This window comes from Garra rufa, chromosome 25 (genome assembly GCF_049309525.1).
Source record: "Garra rufa chromosome 25, GarRuf1.0, whole genome shotgun sequence".
Taxonomy (NCBI): Eukaryota; Metazoa; Chordata; class Actinopteri; order Cypriniformes; family Cyprinidae; genus Garra; species Garra rufa.
In genome coordinates, this window is record NC_133385.1 from 8,208,144 (window position 1) to 8,226,551 (window position 18,408).

The 18,408-nt window shown below is 36.3% G+C and overlaps 1 protein-coding gene across 1 annotated transcript in view; it reads right to left on the bottom strand.

Annotated features, from left to right (window-relative positions):
• The window catches only part of LOC141301303 (uncharacterized), a 24,407-nt gene extending 19,363 nt beyond the window's left edge, over positions 1 to 5,044 (bottom strand). Inside the window, exon 1 of the mRNA XM_073831554.1 lies at positions 4,854 to 5,044. Within this exon, the coding sequence (XP_073687655.1) occupies positions 4,854 to 5,044 (191 nt within the window). The remainder of the gene's footprint in view (positions 1 to 4,853) is intronic.
• Positions 5,045 to 18,408: the final 13,364 nt, after the last annotated feature.

Sequence of the window (18,408 nt, forward strand, 5' to 3'; positions counted from 1 at the left end):
TTTGACATTGTTACAAAAAATGTATTACAAATAAATAATGTTCTTTTGACCTTTCTATCAAAGAATCCCGAAAAACCCTGAGAATGACCTCAGACAAGATGGCGCCGCGAATGGCAGCCTCTGTGCTTAGCTCTCCAGTTGTTTTTGTGTTTTTGTTCGTTTTTCCTGTTTTTTGTTTTGCAAACACGATCAGTTTTACAAGGGATGAACTGCTAAACATTAGGCAGAACATACCACAAAATCTCCTACCGGTTTTTGATTATTCGGACGTTTTGCTCAACATCATAGTTGGCGGAGCGGCGGCGCTTACCAAAGGCTTCAGGACGCGCAGGACGCGCAGGACGCGGGGGAAGCGCGCCGGCGCGCTCGTGAAGCTTCGTCAGCGTGGATTCAGGATGACACTGCCAGGCATACATTTGGCAAATCTCCGGTCTCTACCAAACAAAACGGACGAACTCCTTCTGCTCTCCCGGACAAATAAGGACTTCTCACACTCTGCTGCTCTGTGTTTCACGGAAACCTGGCTGAACGCGGCTATACCGGACAGCGCGATTCATCTCCCGGGATATCAGCTGTTCAGAGGAGACCGCGACGCAGAATCGACGGGGAAATCGCGCGGCGGCGGGACGTGCTTTTACATCAATGAGAGGTGGTGTACAGATGTAACAGTGTTAAAGAAAATATGCTGTTCTGATGTTGAAGCGCTTTTCATAAACTGTAAGCCGTTCTATTCGCCGCGAGAGTTTTGCTCGTTCATTCTCGTGAGTGTGTACATTCCACCGCAAGTGCACGTGAGCCTGGCGTTACAGAAACTCGCCGATCACATCACAGAGACGGAACAACAACACCCGGACTCTGTTTTAATCATTCTTGGGGATTTTAATAGAGCAAATCTCTCCCGTGAACTGCCAAAATACAGACAGCACATCACATGTCCGACCAGAGATAGAAATATATTGGACCACTGTTACACCACAATAAGGAATGCATATCACTCTGTCTCACGGGCAGCTTTGGGACTTTCTGATCACTGCCTGGTTCATCTTATACCAACCTACAGGCAAAAACTTAAATCTGCTAAACCTGTAGTAAAGTCTGTAAAGAGATGGACCAACGAAACAGAGCGGGCTTTACAAGCCTGTTTCGAATGTACTGATTGGAGTGTTTTTGAAGCTGCTGCTACTGATCTGGACGAGCTTACAGAGACTGTTACTTCATATATCAGTTTCTGTGAGGATTTATGCATTCCTACCAGGACTCGCTTAACTTACAACAACGACAAACCATGGTTCACTGCAAAACTCAGACAGCTTCGTCATGTCAAAGATGATGCTTACAGGAAAGGGGACAAAGTCTTGTATAAAGAGGCCAAATACACACTGGAAAAGGAGATCAAAGTGGCAAAGAGAAATTATTCCGAAAAGATAAGGAACCAATTTCATTCCAGTGACTCTTCATCAGTGTGGAAAGGTCTAAAACAAATCACCAATTACAAGACATCATCCCCCAGCACTTTGCAGAATCAGCAACTGGCAGACGATCTGAACGAGTTCTATTGTCGGTTTGAAAAGACACCATTTACACCTCCAACATCACCCCTCTCCCCCACTCCTGCAACTCCCATTCAAATCAGTGAAGATGAGGTACGCAAGGTCTTCAAAAAGAACAAAAGAAGAAAGGCACCAGGCCCTGACGGTGTCACACCAGCCTGTCTGAAAACCTGTGCAGATCAGCTGGCACCCATTTTCTCACAGATCTTCAATAGGTCTTTGGAGTTGTGTGAAGTCCCCGCCTCTCTCAAACGTTCTGAAATCATCCCCATTCCAAAGAAACCCAAAATAACAGGACTTAACGACTACAGACCTGTGGCGCTAACATCTGTCGTCATGAAGTCGTTTGAGAAACTGGTTCTGGCTTATCTGAAGGACATCACCGGACCCTTACTGGACCCCCTGCAGTTTGCTTATCGTGCAAACAGGTCTGTAGATGATGCAGTGAACATGAGTCTACATTTCATACTGCAGCATCTGGACAAATCAGGGACTTACGCGAGGATCCTGTTTGTGGACTTCAGTTCAGCCTTCAACACTATCATCCCAAACCTCCTCCTGCCCAAACTAACTCAGCTCTCTGTGCCCACATCAGTCTGTCAGTGGATCAACAGCTTCCTGACAGACAGGCAGCAGCTAGTGAGGCTGGGAAAATTCTCATCCAGCACCCGGACTATCAGCACTGGCGCCCCTCAGGGTTGTGTCCTCTCCCCACTGCTCTTCTCCCTGTATACTAATGACTGTACCTCCAAAGACCCCTCTGTCAAGCTCCTGAAGTTTGCAGACGACACCACACTTATCGGCCTCATTCAGGACGGTGACGAGTCTGCTTACAGACAGGAGGTAAAAGAGCTGGCTGTCTGGTGCAGTCATAACAACCTGGAGCTCAACACGCTCAAAACTGTGGAGATGATCATAGACTTCAGGAAAACCCCCCCTGCTCTCCCCCCACTCACCATCATGAACAGCACTGTAAACACAGTGGAGTCATTCAGGTTCCTTGGAAATACCATCTCTCAGGACCTGAAGTGGGACATTCACATAGACTCCATTGTGAAAAAGGCCCAGCAGAGGCTGTACTTCCTCCGCCAGCTGAGGAAACTCAACCTGCCACAGGAACTGCTGAAACAGTTTTACTCTGCCATCATTGAATCCGTCCTCTGCACTTCAATTACCATCTGGTTCAGCTCAGCTACAAATTCTGATCTCAGAAGACTACGTCGGATAGTCCGGACTGCTGAGCGAATCATTGGTACAACCCTCCCTACCCTTCAAGATCTGTACTTATCCAGAGTACGAAAAAGGGCTGCCAAAATTACTCTGGACCCCTCACATCCAGCACACTCACTTTTTGAACTGTTACCATCCGGTCGGCGCTACAGAGCACTGAGCACTAGAACGACCAGACACCGAAACAGTTTCTTTCCTCAGGCAATCCATCTCATGAACACTTGATCGTGGAACATACAACACTATACATTCTTTATTCTTTTTTCCGTTATTTATTTAAAGCACATACTTACTCCATTCAAATGTCTTTGCTATTTTTGCACATTGTCTGTCTTGTATACCTCTATATTGTTCTTTTTATAATATGTATCGTCTTGTCACTGTCTTTCTGTAGCACTGTGGAGCTCTGTCACAAAAACAAATTCCTAGTATGTGCAAACATACCTGGCAATAAAGCTCATTCTGATTCTGATTCTGATTCTGATTCTGATTGTTTTGTTTATACAATTTTTATTTTATTATTATTTTTAAAATGTTAAATGCTTAAATTTTTATTTCTATATTTTTATTAATCATTTATTTACTTGATATTTTTACTTTTTTATTATTTATTTTTTACATTATTCTCATTTTTATTATTGTTTAAATTTGAAATTATTTTTAATGTATCATTATTTCTTTAAATTGTTAATTGATTTTAGTAGTTTTGTAGTTTAGTAGTAGCTTTGTAGGATACTGATTTTCAGCCTCAAAATTATTTAATTTTATTTATCGTTTTTCTTTATTTATAATTTTTCTTTTATTTTTTCAAATAAATAATTATTTATTTGATTTACTTTATTTACATTTTTAGTATTATTTGTATTATAATATATGTATTTGTACAATTTATTTCTATATTATTTGTATTTCAAATGTATTTAATTTTTTATTTAATATATAATATTTTGTTTATACTTTTTTAATTTAATTATTATTTTTTATATTTTAAATGTTCAGTATTTTTATAATATTGCTTTTTATTTTTATTAATCATTTATTTTATTATTTATTATTATTATTATTATTATATTTAAATGTTTATTATTTTGTACTTTTTTACATTATTTACATTTCAAATATTCAATATGTTTATATTAGTTTATTTGTATTAATAATTTAATTATTATTTATTATTATTATTATTATATTTTATTTTTTACTGTTTTACATATTTACATTTCTATTATTGTTTTATATTTTTGTTTAATGTATCAATATTTTATATATATAGTTTTTTTCCTATTTGTTTTTTTTGTTTTGTGATAGTAGTTGTAGTTGTAGTATGCTGATTCCCAAAATCAAAAGCATTTTTAAATTTTATTTATTTATTGTTTTTATTATTTGTATTTTATATAATTTCTGGGCAAGTTAGTGTTAAAAAGAGAAATTACAGTAAATAAAAATTGATAAATATGCATACATATGCATGTAATTTGTTTTAAATATAACAATAACTTCTTATATCTTATAAATGTATTCATTTAATTGAAAATTATTTTTGATTTGTTGCCATCTACTTTTGTTTGTCCAGTTGAATAGATCTATTGTGGTTTTTAAGTTTAAGTGCCCTTAAGTGTTTCTGTTCCAGGTGGTTTCTTGTTCAGTCTGAAGGTTTCACATGTCAGCTTGGCTTCCTTTCTGCTTCCCATTTGTACCTGAAGGCATTTTTAGGTTCAACATGATGCTTTCCTCCTTTGTCTGTGACTGTATGTTGGATCTCGGTGCTTTCCATTTAACACGTGTGTTGTGTGGCAAAGTTTGACCAGATTGAAATCCCAAAAAGGCCCGTGAAAAACGAATCCCCAGCCATCATTGCTGCCGTAGGTTGGGCCATTGTTGCCTGAAAACCTGCATTCCTCGTTTATTTCTCGCTCGCTCGCTCTTGCTATTGTGCATTTTCTCATCTTTGGGTTTGTATCTGGCTGGAAATTGATAAGCCAGAATCCCTGACAATCCAAAAGGCTTTGTGTGTCCGCGCGCATGTGTGTGTGAGGAGGGGATGCGAGCGGCGTTCTTGTTTATCTAGCTCGCCTTTTCCAGATGGCGCTCAGCAGAAAGAATCCACTTCTTGACATGCTCTCTTTCTCTCTCTCATTATTGGCCGGCTGTGGGCTCTCGCAGGAAACGGGCGAGTTTTCGGAGGCCAGACTCCGTCGCCGCGAGGGGTGGAAGGTGTTCCTCGCCGGGAGGCGTAAAAGTACAGGATGTTTGGGTTTAAGCATGTCTGTAAACACCCAATCTCTTTATTTTCACCCCAATGGCTAGCAATCCATTACGAGTAAGGGATATTTACACGATTTAATACATCAGCCATGCTGCAGTCCCTTTGAAAAGTCAATAAGTCAATAGCCTGATTTATTCAAAACAATCCAGAGTGGTTTGTGCCGTAAGTGTGCATGCGACGGATGTTTGTTTCAAACAAACACTGTAGCCTACAGCAAATCTGCTTCGCCATTGGCGGTAATCATAGTCTATTTTTGAACAGTGCTGTGGAGCAGCCGTCCTCCTGGAGATCTACTTCCTGCAGAGTTCAGATCTGGCTAATCAAACACACCTGAACTAGCTAATCAACGGCGGCGTCTCAATTTGCATACTTGCACTAGATATACGTACATGCTTTTGAGTATGTTGTAGGACTGTACAGCAGGATTGGGAGATGGTGTCACAGACCATTTTATTTCATTGTTTCTATTTTATTAGCATTAGCTAAATGACCTTATATATGTTTCTGTTTGCAATGTAGCTAGACGATCTTATCACATTGTTTCAATCTCAAAGTGAACGTTAGTAGGGGTGTGACGAGATGCTTATCCCACAAGATGAGACGAGATACGAGACTGGGTTCACGAGAGATTTTTATTAAATATATGTGACCTTGGGCCACAAAACCAGTCTTAAGTTGCTGGGGTATATTTGTAGCAATAGCCAAAAATACATTGCATGGTTCAAAATTTTAGATTTTTCTTTTATGCCAAAAATCATTAGGAAATTAAGTGAAGGTCATGTTCCATGAAGATTTTTTGTAAAATTCCTACTGTAAATATATCAAAATGTAATTTTTGATTAGTAAAATGCATTGTTAAGAACTTAATTTGGACAACTTTAAATGTGATTTTCTCAGTATTTTAATTTTTTTGCACCCTCAGATTCCAGATATTCAAATAGATGTATCTCGGCCAAATATTGTCCTATCCTAACAAACCATACATCAAAAGAAAGCTTATTTATTGAGCTTTCATATGATGTATACATCTCAGTTTTGTCAAATTTAACCTTATGACTGGTTTTGTGGTCCAGGGTCACATATAGGGGAAATTTTTATTCAACCGAAAAACACAAAATACATGTGCATTTTGATATGAATTTGAACTTTATATAATTAAACTTCTATTTTAATGAATTATATCAGTGTTTCCCCTAGTTTTCCAGCGTTTATTTCAGTGAAAATAAGTCCAAAACTCTCTATTTTAACATTTTGAACAATAGGGCTCTACAATCTTTTTCTTTTTTTCTTTTTTTCTTTTTTATTATTGTGTGATTTTGCTCATAATCAAATTAAAAGCATAAACATTTATTTATTTTTATTCAAATGAAAAATAAACCCTTTTAATTTTTGGCAAACAAACAGAGGTTTACTGTTAAAATCAATAAATAATAATAATTTAACGTTTAAATAATAATTGTAGTATTTTTTCTACAATTAAGTGGTTAATCTTGTTATGTTTTTTTATCATATATATTGTTTTATGTCAATTATTTAAATAGGAATATATAAACACCTACATTACACTGTACAAAAGTAATACAAGACTAATATTGTTCTGTTACATGTTAAACCGTACTTTTATTTTGACAGGTTGCCGTGAAGTTTCTGTGTGTACAGTATGATATGATGCTAGTTTTCTCAAATGAAACAGTAAAAGTGACACTCACAGCAGCTTTGGAGATTGAGTTTTATCTGTTCATGTGAGATGCAAATGCCAAAAATTACCGGGAGCGTCATGCTTGCTTCACTATGCGTGTAGTAAAAAAAAAAACGCGTCTCCACCATTCATGCATACAGAGGCAAACGGAACTTGCAGGATTCATATTGAAACGGTCTTTTTGCATTTCAGTTTTCGCAGACACTAGTCCATATCACGATTTGAATGAAGTGACAGACCAACTTTTGATTTATCAATCCAAAAATCGACGAATTTACATGGTATTTCGCGCTATAGTAGATTTGTTTTTTATGAATGGAGTCCGCGATCCAGTCTGTGTTTTCGTGGAGGAGACATTATAAACGCGTGACCATGTAGACACAGAAATGACATGCCTTCGTGTAAATAAGATAAATAACATGAGGCAATTTAGTTTGTTTATTAAAAGAACAATGTATAGACCTGTTCTATAGGAAAGATAACCTTAAATGACTTCTATTGTGATCTGGCGCTATATCGAAAATAAAATGAACTTGACGTTCAAGGGGGGCGGGGGGCCGTTGGGGGGGCGGGGCGCCCCCCTAAGATAATGGTAGGGGAAACACTGTATATGCTGTAATAAACATGTAAACTAAAGCTGCTTGATTCTGGATACATTGAAAAATCACGATTCTCTCTTGATTCTGGAGGAAAAAAGACTAGAAATCGAAACAAAATAATGTCATTAACTAGTCGTAAGTCTTTAAAACAAATTCAAACAATGTTAAAAAATTTAGGAGTCAGTGTCTCAATTAATAAAGACTTGTTTCACTATTGCAATTTCCTGAATAAATGATTCATTGATAAATACTTTTTTAAACGTGCAGTTTAGGATAAGTGTTACAATACATACAAGTGTTAAAGGGGTCATCGGATGCCCATTTTTCACAAGTTCATATGATTCTTTAGGGTCTTAAAGAAAAGTCTATAATATACTTTGGTTAAATATTCTTAATAGTAGTGTAAAAAAAACACCCTTTTACCTTGTCAAAATCAGCTCTGCAAAAAAATCAACTCATTTTATTGCATGGTCCCTTTAAATGCAAATGAGCTCTGCTCACCCCGCCCCTCTCTGATGTGGGATTATGAGCTGTAATGTTTACTTTAGCCGCATTTAACCTCTTTTAGCCACATTTAGCCACGTTTAGCGACAAAGCTTGTCAACAAGCACATTATTAAGAAAGGGTCTTTGCAAAGATGCATAAAAAAAAACCTTATACTCACTTCTGCTGTGGGTGAAACTGCATCAGGAATATAGATGCATATGTAGATCGGCATCAGCACTTTCCCTTTAAAAACGAAAGTAATGTTATCCTCTGCGTCTTCAGTGGCTCAGATGTCAGGAGTAAATGACGACTGCTATGTTCATGATTTCATCCGACAACAGAACACCTCATTCGCTCAATCAGAGACATTCTAGTCTTCCCCTGCACCTGAGCCACAGTATCGATCAGAGTCAGACTGATTGAGCCCGGTGAGGGCGGGTCTAAGGTAAGGCGCTCATGTCAATCAACTATCGTGGGAGCGGCCTCTGTCGTGTGCCGTCACCCTGACAAGAAGCTGAGAATGACCTGATTTTGGAAAGGGGATATTACTTTTAAAGATTAAAAAAATACCACTGGGTGTATTTTTTTTTATCATTGTAGGGTGGTTGTGTACACAAACTACCAACACACATTAATGTTCAAACAACATGTAAAAGTGAGTTTTGCATCCGATGACACTTTTAAGATACTTTCGTTTTGATCGCTACTGTAGACAATAAGTGTTTATACCCAAACTATAAACATTTATCCTAGTACTATTGCTATTTAAATATATGTAACACAGAAGTAATGATCATTATGTGGTAGAAAAAAAAACACAATGTTTTTTTCTGGATCAACAGCAGCATGAATGCAGATTTGATTGTCTTTAAAGGGGTCATTGGATGCCCATTTTCCACAAGTTCATATGTTTCTTTAGGGTCTTAATGAAAATCTATAATATACCTTGGTTGAAAATTCTCAATAGTAATTTAATAAAACACCCTTTTACATTGTCAAAATCAGCTCTGCAAAAAATCAACTCATTTTATTGCATGGTCCCTTTAAATGCAAATAAGCTCTGCTCACCCACCCCTCTCTGATGTGGGATTATGAGCTGTAATGTTTACTTTAGCCACATTTAGCAGCATTAAGTGGCTAAACTTGCCAACAAGCACATTATTAAGATTAAGATTGCACAGTCGGGCGGAGTAACTCTCCACCGACTGCGCTGATCAAAAGCATGATGGGAAACGGCTGGCTGACGACACAGCGTAATGCTCATTGGTTCAAACAACCAGGATGTTGCGATCTGATGTCATGTGATTATGTTTTTAAATTCTGCATGAATATTCCCACTATGACAGTGCATTCTCTGGGTGAGATATTTGATTCCTAAATCGCCCAAAATGTCCAGGATTGGGCTTTTCCTTCTTACAGTTGCCATTCATTGTGTGCGTTTTTGTATTAAAGCCTTGTGTGATACTGTTTTCTCAATCCCGTTCCCGCAAACATTCTAATATTGAATCTAATTTTCACGTCACAGAGTCGCTATCAATATGCAGAATAAAAAAAAAAAACACTTTTGATGCAGTTCGTGTTGGATTTAGGGTTGCCAAATCCACATTTTTTCGACAGAATTGGGCCTCATTTTAAACTGTTACAGCAGGTTGATTTTCTCCCGTGGGTTAAAAGTTTGAAATATTGCATAAATTCCATTTGACTGAAACGGTTGTATTGAAACATTTAGCATTCTACCTGTGATAAAAATTTTTGTGAAGGATGGCCACTGTGGTAGGAACCGTTTTAGCTGTGTTTATGATCAATCTGCATAACAGTGACTGTAAAATATGTACAGTAGTTTTGGTATGGAAATGCAATATTTTGATACCAAACTTAGATGTTTACATGCGAAATAACATTGTATATTGTTTGTTTTTGCATTTGAAGGCTGAAGTTTATTGCCATAAATTTCTATATACTGTACTATAAAGTACTATATACTGCAGAAATAGAGTTGTATACTGTTCTGAACTATTGTATTATACTACTTAAGGGCAAATGTTATGCTAATTGCGGCCACGGTGCTAGTTTCCTGCAGAGTTTAGTTCCAGCTCTAATCAAACACCTGTCCTAATCAAGGTCTTGCGGTTCAAATTATGGTGAAAATGACAGAAAAGTGTTTATACAGGGCTGGAACGAAACTTTAGCATGCTAGAAGCAGCTTTTTTGTGTTTGGCAGATAGGAATTCACTAGATCCGGTTCAAGAAAGTGGATTTGTGATGTAGCATGAACGCTAGTGTGCATCTGCCCTGCGTTTGTCCTCCAGAGTGTAATGCCTCGGTCACAGGGCATTGAACTACTTTCAGAGGTCTCTGCGTGTGCTCGTCCACATCTCATCCTTTGCTTTGTGTATTTATTGGCTGTCTAACAAGCCGTCCTGCAGGTCATCGGGTTGTCGCGTGCTGTTTGACTGTCGGGTGATCGAACAGGTGTTGGTCTTGTGGATTTTTCCGGGTCGTGTATTGATAGAGGTTCGATGGATCCGTCAGATAAGGGGCGGCGTGTCACAGGCCACCGATCCAGCGCTTATCTTCACGTTCCACCACTAGCGCCGTTCTAATGAGTGGTAGAAACCCTCAAAACCATTATTGAGCTCTTTGGCTGCCGATATGTTGACTCTGCTGGGAGGATTGTTTGCCTCAGGTGATGGTGTTAGTGTGGTTATGTCATTCTCTAAGTAAGTTAGTCTTAGTCTTTAGTGTCTTAGTAATTCCCTGAGAAGCATTAAACTTTATTTACTTTATATTTATACTGCTTTAAACTGACAGTAATTACTCACCCTAATGACATTCCAAACCCCTAAGACCTTCGTTCTCATTCAGAACACAAATTAAGATATTTTTGATGAAATCCATTATTTTAACAATGTCCTTGCTACCTTTCTGGGTCTTGAATGTTTCAGTGTTGCTGTCTATGCAGGGTCAGAAAGTTCTCGTAATGTATCAAAAATATCTTAATTTGTGTTTTGAAGATGAACGAAGGTCTTGCGGGTTTGGAACGACATAAAGAGGAGTAATTATTGTGCGTTAATTAATGACAGAATTCTAATTTTTAAGTGAACTGTTCCTTTAATTAGTCATTTACTATTAACTGAACTATTCATGTTAACGTAGCATTCTTTAACTCATAATCACAGTATGTAAAGCTCATATATTTGGTCTTTGTTTGGTGTGTAGACTTCTACTATTTACACATCTTAGCAAAATGAATATTTATTAATTATTTGTTTGTTTGTTTTTTGCAGTACTCAATCTAAAGTTAAGACTATTCTATCATCTGAAAGTCTAAAAACTATTTATCATTTGTAAATGTTTATAAACGTTTACTAATCATTATGATCTTTATGAACACTTATCTCGATGGCAAAAAGTTTCCCTAATGACCTTTTAATCATTTGTTCATGTTTTTGCAATACCCAATCTAAAGTTGAGACTATTCTATCATGTGTAAATGTTTATCATTGTCTACTAATCATTAGTATCTTTATGGGCATTGGACTTTTAGCTGCTGTATCAATGCGTGTGTAAAGGGTGGTTAGTTAGGTTTAGTTAAATGCTTGTTAAAGACATAACGCTTAATGTAATTTGGGTGCAAAACATGTTTTTATTGCCTCAACACTTCCATATTTATGAAAGCCTGTTTCTCCACTAAATAATAATTAAAAAAATCGGCGATTGTGACTTTTTATACTTTTTAAAGTCAGAATTGCGAGATTTAAGCTCAGAATTCTAAGAAAAAAGTTGCATTTCTGAGAAATGAAGTCAGAATTGCAAGATATAAACTCACGATTCTAACTTTTTTTTTCTCAGAATTGCACATTTATATCTTGCAAGTATGACTTTTCTCTCTTTATAACATGCATTTGCAATTCTGAGAACATATTATTCTATTCCCCTCAGAACTGGACTTTATATCTCACAATTCTTCTAAGAAAAGTTAAAATTGCAAGATAAAATCTCACAATTCTGACTTTTTTCTCAGAATTGCAAGTTTATATCTCGCATATGCACGGAGCGTTCTTTAGAACTTCCGCATAATGATAAGCCAGCTCATAAACGTCCGCTGAAGCTCATTTTATATGTGCTGTATATAGGTGGACACTCTTGAGACTCCTCTACTGCTTTGTTCTTATCAGAAACTGAGACAAATAATAATTGCAACATCGTAAATAATGATAGCGGCATGAACATTCAGTTTCATATTATTTAACAACTTATAATTTAAATGCTGAGTACCTGCATAGTTGTACATTTAAATGCTGACAGCTAAACACTATCATAACCTGTTTAGCTAGCTAGCAGTACTTCTCTTTAAGGACATCTTAATTGTATTCTTAATAATCAGTAACTTGCCTTCATAGTCATGAACACATTTTTAAAATCTTAATCTTTTAATCTTAATAGCTGTGCAATAAAATTCACTTCAAAGATTCGCTTTTCATTCATAAAGATGACATAGAAACACAGAAAACAATGTCTTTTTAAGATAAAAATGACAAGAAATTACCCATATAACCATAAGGTGGCAGCAGAGGATCAATCATTGGCTGCAGCTGCCATTTCAACTCCCTAGTTTTTTCAAGATGTCTTGCTTTTCGATTTATTATAAAATGACTAGTATAATAAATTGTAGTACTTTTACCGCACTGAAGTATGTAGTATAGCAAGTGGAGAAAGTCATTAAAATAAATAAATAAATGAATAAGCTCCGACACAAACAGCCTATAAGGGTGAATTATTTAAATACTTATATATAGTTCACTACAAATTTAAATAAGTTAAATATTCATGGTATAAGAATTAAGTAATGCACTCAGTATGAATCGATATAAATTGATATATTTCATATAATTTAATTACATCTTTTAAGCTTTATCTTGAACTGTAAAAGCTATTGAATAACCTATATTTAACCAATACAAACTTGTTACTGCTGTAGTTTTGTTACTCTGAATTTAGTCTGAATTATTTAATGCACAGCTTTCTTTTTTTTTTTTACATCAGCTTGTCAGATAATTCGTCCGGTTATTACTGTCAATCATAGCAACGACTCACTCATATTTAGCCGATTTACTCGCATATTTAACTTGCGTTTGTCATTCTTGAAACAGTATACATGGACGTTTGGTCCTCTTAGTCAAGCAAAACTTTTCTTCTAATGTGAATGGATTATGTCGAGAAAATGAGCAAAGTACACTCCTTTTACAGCACAGTTGACCAGAAATTAATTAGCTGGCTTGTCTAAAACAGGGAAGTAATCCGTGCATATGGTCAATTGCAATTCTGAGAACATATTCTATTTTTTCCCCTCAGAACTGGATTTTATAACTCACAATTGCAAGTTAATATCTCAATTCTTCTAAAATGTCAGAATTGCGAGATATAAACTTACAGTTGTGGGGAAAAAATTGCATTTCTGAGAAAAAAAGTCAGAATTGTGAGAAAAAAATCTGATTTGCAAGATATAAACTTTCAATTACAGGAAAAAAAAGTCAGAATTGCAAGATATAAACAATTGTGAGGGGAAAAAATTGCAATCCTGATTCCTGAGAAATAAAGTTAGAATTGCTAGAAAGATATAAACTCACAATTGTGGGGATAAATTTCAGTTTGAGAAAAAAGTCAGAATTGCAAGAAAAAATCAGATTTGCGAGATATAAACTTGAAATTGCGAGAAAAAAAAGTCAGAATTGCAAGATATAAACGCACAATTGTGAGGAAAAAAATGGCAATTCTAAGAAATAAAGTCAGAATTGCAAGAAAAGTCAGAATTGCAATATGTAAACTTGCAGTTGCGAGGAAAAACATTGCAATTCTAAGAAATAAAGTCAAAATTGCGAGAAAAGTCAGAGTTGCAATATATGAATTTGCAATTGCGAGGAAAAAAATTACAATTCTAAGAAATAAAGTCAGAATTGCTAGATAAAAGTCAGAATTGCGAGATATAAACTCACAATTGTGGGGAAAAATTCAGTTCTGAGAAAAAAAGAATTGCAAGAAAAAATCTGATTTGCAAGATATAAACTTGCAATTACAAGAAAAAAAGTCAGAATCGCAAAATATAAACACAATTGTGAGGAAAAAAATTGCAATTCCGAGAAATAAAGTTAGAATTGCTAGAAAAAAGTCAGAATTGCAAGATACAAACTCACAATTGTGGGGAAAAAATGCAGTTCTAAGAAATAAAGTCAGAATTGTGAGATATAAACATAATTTTTCAATTTTTTTCCCTCAGAATGGCGAGTTTATATGTTGCAAATGTGACTTTTTTCTCTTTAACTCAGAATTGCAAGTTCATATCTCAATTTTTTGAAAAAAAAAAAAAAAAAAAGTCAGAATTGCAAGATATAAACTCAGAATTGTGAAAAAATTCAGAATTCTGTGAAATAAAGTCAAATCGCAAGAACCACACAACTCTGACTTTTTTCTTGAGTTTATATGTCGCAAATGTGACTTTTTTTCTCTATAGAGTATAAAAAATAAAGTCAGAATTGCAAGAAATAAACTCACAATTCTGACTTTTTTATATCTCGCTAATGTGACTTTTAATATTAAGTTTATTATATATTATATTAAGTTTATATCTCAATTCTGAGAAAAAAAAAGTCAGAATTCCTAGATATAGACGTTTTTCCTGAACGCGGAAGTAAGTCCGACTCTTAACTGAAAGAATGCTTTGCATTTCCGGTCTGCATTGTTTCTAGTAAAATTAGGGTATATTCCGAGCTAATAATCTAATGTTAAACCCATTCAATTTTTTTTAAATAGCACATGGCTCCAAAGCGCCATCACTTGGCAATGTCGCAATGACCGCCATTTGTCAGTGCCTCACTTTTAATGAGTGTAGATGACACGAAGCTGCGGACGTTAGCTACATTAAAAACAGATGGACGCTATTTGAATGGGTTCCTATGGAGACCGGAACAGAAAAGCATTCAATCAGTCGTTAGAATTCGTAATGGCGGCGCTCATCGTTTACACAGGAAAAAGGTCTATAAAGTCAGAATTGCGGGATATAAACTCACAATAGCGAGAAATAAAGTCAGAATTGTGTGATATAAACTCTCAATTCTGACTTTTATTCTCGCAATTGCGACTTTGTATCAGGAACGATTTGCACTAACTAGACGCATTTGTAGATCGGGATCAGCGCTATCCTTTTTAAAAACGAAAGTAACATTATCCTCTGCATCTTCAGCAGCTCAGATGTCGGGAGTAAATGACGACTGCTATATTCATTATTACATCCAACAACAGCTCGGTGAGGGCGGGTCTAAGGTAAGGCGCGCATGTCAATCAACTCTCGTGGGAGCGGCCTCAGTCTGTTTGTCATCACACCGACAAGAAGCTAAGAATGATTTAAAAAGGGGATGTTACTTTTAAAGATTAAAAAAATACTCCTGGGTGGATTTTTGTCATTGTAGGGTGGTTGTGTACGCAAACTGCCAACACGCACGTTCAAATAACATATAAAAGTGAGTTTTGCATCCGAGGACCCCTTTAATAACTTGCAATTGCAAGTTTGTATCACGCAGTTGTGAGTTTGTTTCTCCAAATTGTGAGTTTATGTCACACAATTCTGAGAAATAAGTCTGAATTGTGAGATAACTTTTTTTATTCCGTGGCGGAAACGGGCTTCCATTGTATAAAATGGACAAAACAGTGTTCAACAAGTAGTGTGCTAGTATTCCATTCCATTCAAAACAATGCCTTGGTGTTGGCTTGTGGCTAATAAACCAAATGGCTAATAAGCCGACAGGCTCTTCTCCTTTCCTAGAGCCACCATGTTGAGCACTTCTCTCATTAATTTTTCATTGAATGGTCTGTTTCCTCCTCATACCCTCTCCAGCTGTGAAGAACACTTTGATTTTGGTTTGTTCATGTCACCATAGTGTTAGCAGGTGTCCCTCCTGAATTATCCTTCATGGACCATTGAAGTGTCTGTCGAGCAAGCACGAGTTCACCGTTTCTCGCTAAGCCTGCGCCGATTTCCAGAGAAAGCGGCATTTGCTGACGGGCCGATAGAAGTTTTTTATTGAACAAAAGCTCCTGACATCTACAACTTGAAAGGATCTTGATGGAGAAACGAGTTCGGCGAGTGTAGCGAATCAAAACACCAGGTTAATATTCAGGTGGGCTGAGCGTAGGCTGGTAAACTACAGGAAACTCTTGCTGCAGGGCGAAAGTTTTCCCCGCTGTGGGATCATGCATTTACATGAAGCTTCAGTGTACTATAGTGTCTGGGCGGGAAAGTCGCATGGCACAAGGCTTTCATATCCCTTCAAACGCTCTCTGGCTCTCTCTCGGGTGCCCTTTGCTACCCCTTCGCCGTCAGAAATGCTCTCAGATTCGCTCCAAGGGCAGCGGCTCATAGCTACATGTGCACTGGAGAAATTTCATTCAGGATTGAGAGGAGAAATCGTGTCTTCGCTTAAGCAAACGATGTGTCTCCGGCTCGTATTCTCGTCTCGTTTCAGGCTCACTCTCCTTTATAAATATTCACAGGCTTGCATTCACAGACCCCAAACTGTGAATCCGCGAATTCACTCGACACTCCAGTGAGTAGTAAGGTTTGATCCCTCTTTCGCTCCACTTTCTCACCCGTACTCTCACCTTCTAATTTCTCTCTCTCTCACTTGACTTTCTCTGGCGTGGCGTCTCCTGTGGATTTCCACTCCATCCGGATGTTTGTCTGCAGACAGCATCACGTTTTTTCCCCTCTTTGTATAATTCTCCTAAGCGCATCATTAAAGACTCGTCTTTATCTCCCTCGCATCATTTCTCACATTTTTGTGAGGAATTAAATTTTTGCAGTGTAATCTCAACCTCATTTTCCTAGTCAGTGTTTTTGTCTTGTTTTTCGGTCAAAATATCTAATCATCCTTGAATGATAAATTGATTTGTTAAAACTTGTTTTTGAAGAATTTACATTGAATTCATTTTTGTTTTTCTTCTCCAATCTGAATGAACAAATCTAATAAATATGTAGTGAGGTGTATACTGAATACAAGAAGAAAAATTACTATAGCCCGAGAAAATCATTGAATAATGCAGTGTGTGTTCTCTGAAGACAAGAAAAACTGATTTGGATTTTTGAAGCCCGTTTTTCACTACTGAATAAAAAATGAAAAAAGTAATTGCAACTTTTTTCTCACAATTGTTACTTTTTTTTCAGAATTCTGAAATATCAACTCGCAATGGCAAGTTATTAAGTCACAATTCAATTGAGAGAGAAAAGAACTCAGAATTGTGAGATAGATTCGCAATATAAACTTTTTTTCTCAGAATTGTGAGATTCTGTCATACATTCCAGCAAAAACAACACAACCGTTCAACAGTTTGAGGTCTGTAAGATTTTTATACTCACCAAAGCTGTTTATTTGATCAAAAATAAAAATATGAATTCTTTTTGTCACACTTTTTAAATTTATATCTCGCAATTGTGACTTTTGTTCCTCAGAACTGTGAGATGTAAACTCGCAATTGTGAGAAAAGAACTTAGAATTGCGAGATAAATCTCCCAATTGTGACTTTGTTCTTACAATTGTTTATATGACGCAATTTTGACTTTTTTTCGCAATTGTGACTTTTTTCTCAGAATTGTGAGATATAGACAATTCTGACCCAATTCTGTATATCATGCAATTTTGACTTTTTACTCGCAATTGCAGGTTTATATCTCACAATTCTGACTCTTCTTCTTGCAATTGTGACTTTTTTTCTCAGAATTTTGAGATATAAACTTGCAACTGTGAGAAAAGAACTTAGAATTGCGAGATACATTTGCAGTATAAAGTTTTTTGCTTAGAATCGTGAATTTCTATGTCACAGTTTTGAGAAAAGAAGTCCAAAATGCCAGTTTGTATCACACAATTCAGACTTTTTTCACAATTGCAAGTTTATATCATGCAATTCTGAGAAAAAAGTGAGAATTGTGAGTTTAATCTTGAGTTTACATCTCACACTTGTAACTTTCTTCTCAAAGTTTTGAGATATAAACTCTCAATTGTGAGAAAAAGAACTTAGAATTGCGAGATAAATCTCCCAATTGTGACTTTTTTCTTACAGTTGTGTTTATATGACGCAATTTTGACTTTTTTTTTTCGCAATTGTGACTTTTTTCTCAGAATTGTGAGATATAAACTCGGAATTGTTAAAAAAGCACTAAGAATTTTCCAGTATAAACTTTTTTGCTCAGTATTGTGAGTTTCTGTCTCCCAATTCTGACTTTTTTTCTCGCAATTCTGAGTGTATATCATGCAATTTGACTTTTTACTCGCAATTGCAGGTTTCTATCTCACAATTCTGACTCTTCTTCTTGCAATTGTGACTTTTTTTCTCAGAATTTTGAGATATAAACTTGCAACTGTGAGAAAAGAACTTAGAATTGCAAGATACATTTGCAGTATAAAGTTTTTTGCTTAGAATCGTGAATTTCTGTCACAGTTTTGAGAAAAAAAGTCCAAATTGCCAGTTTGTATCACACAATTCAGACTTTTTTTCACAATTGCAAGTTTATATCATGCAATTCTGAGA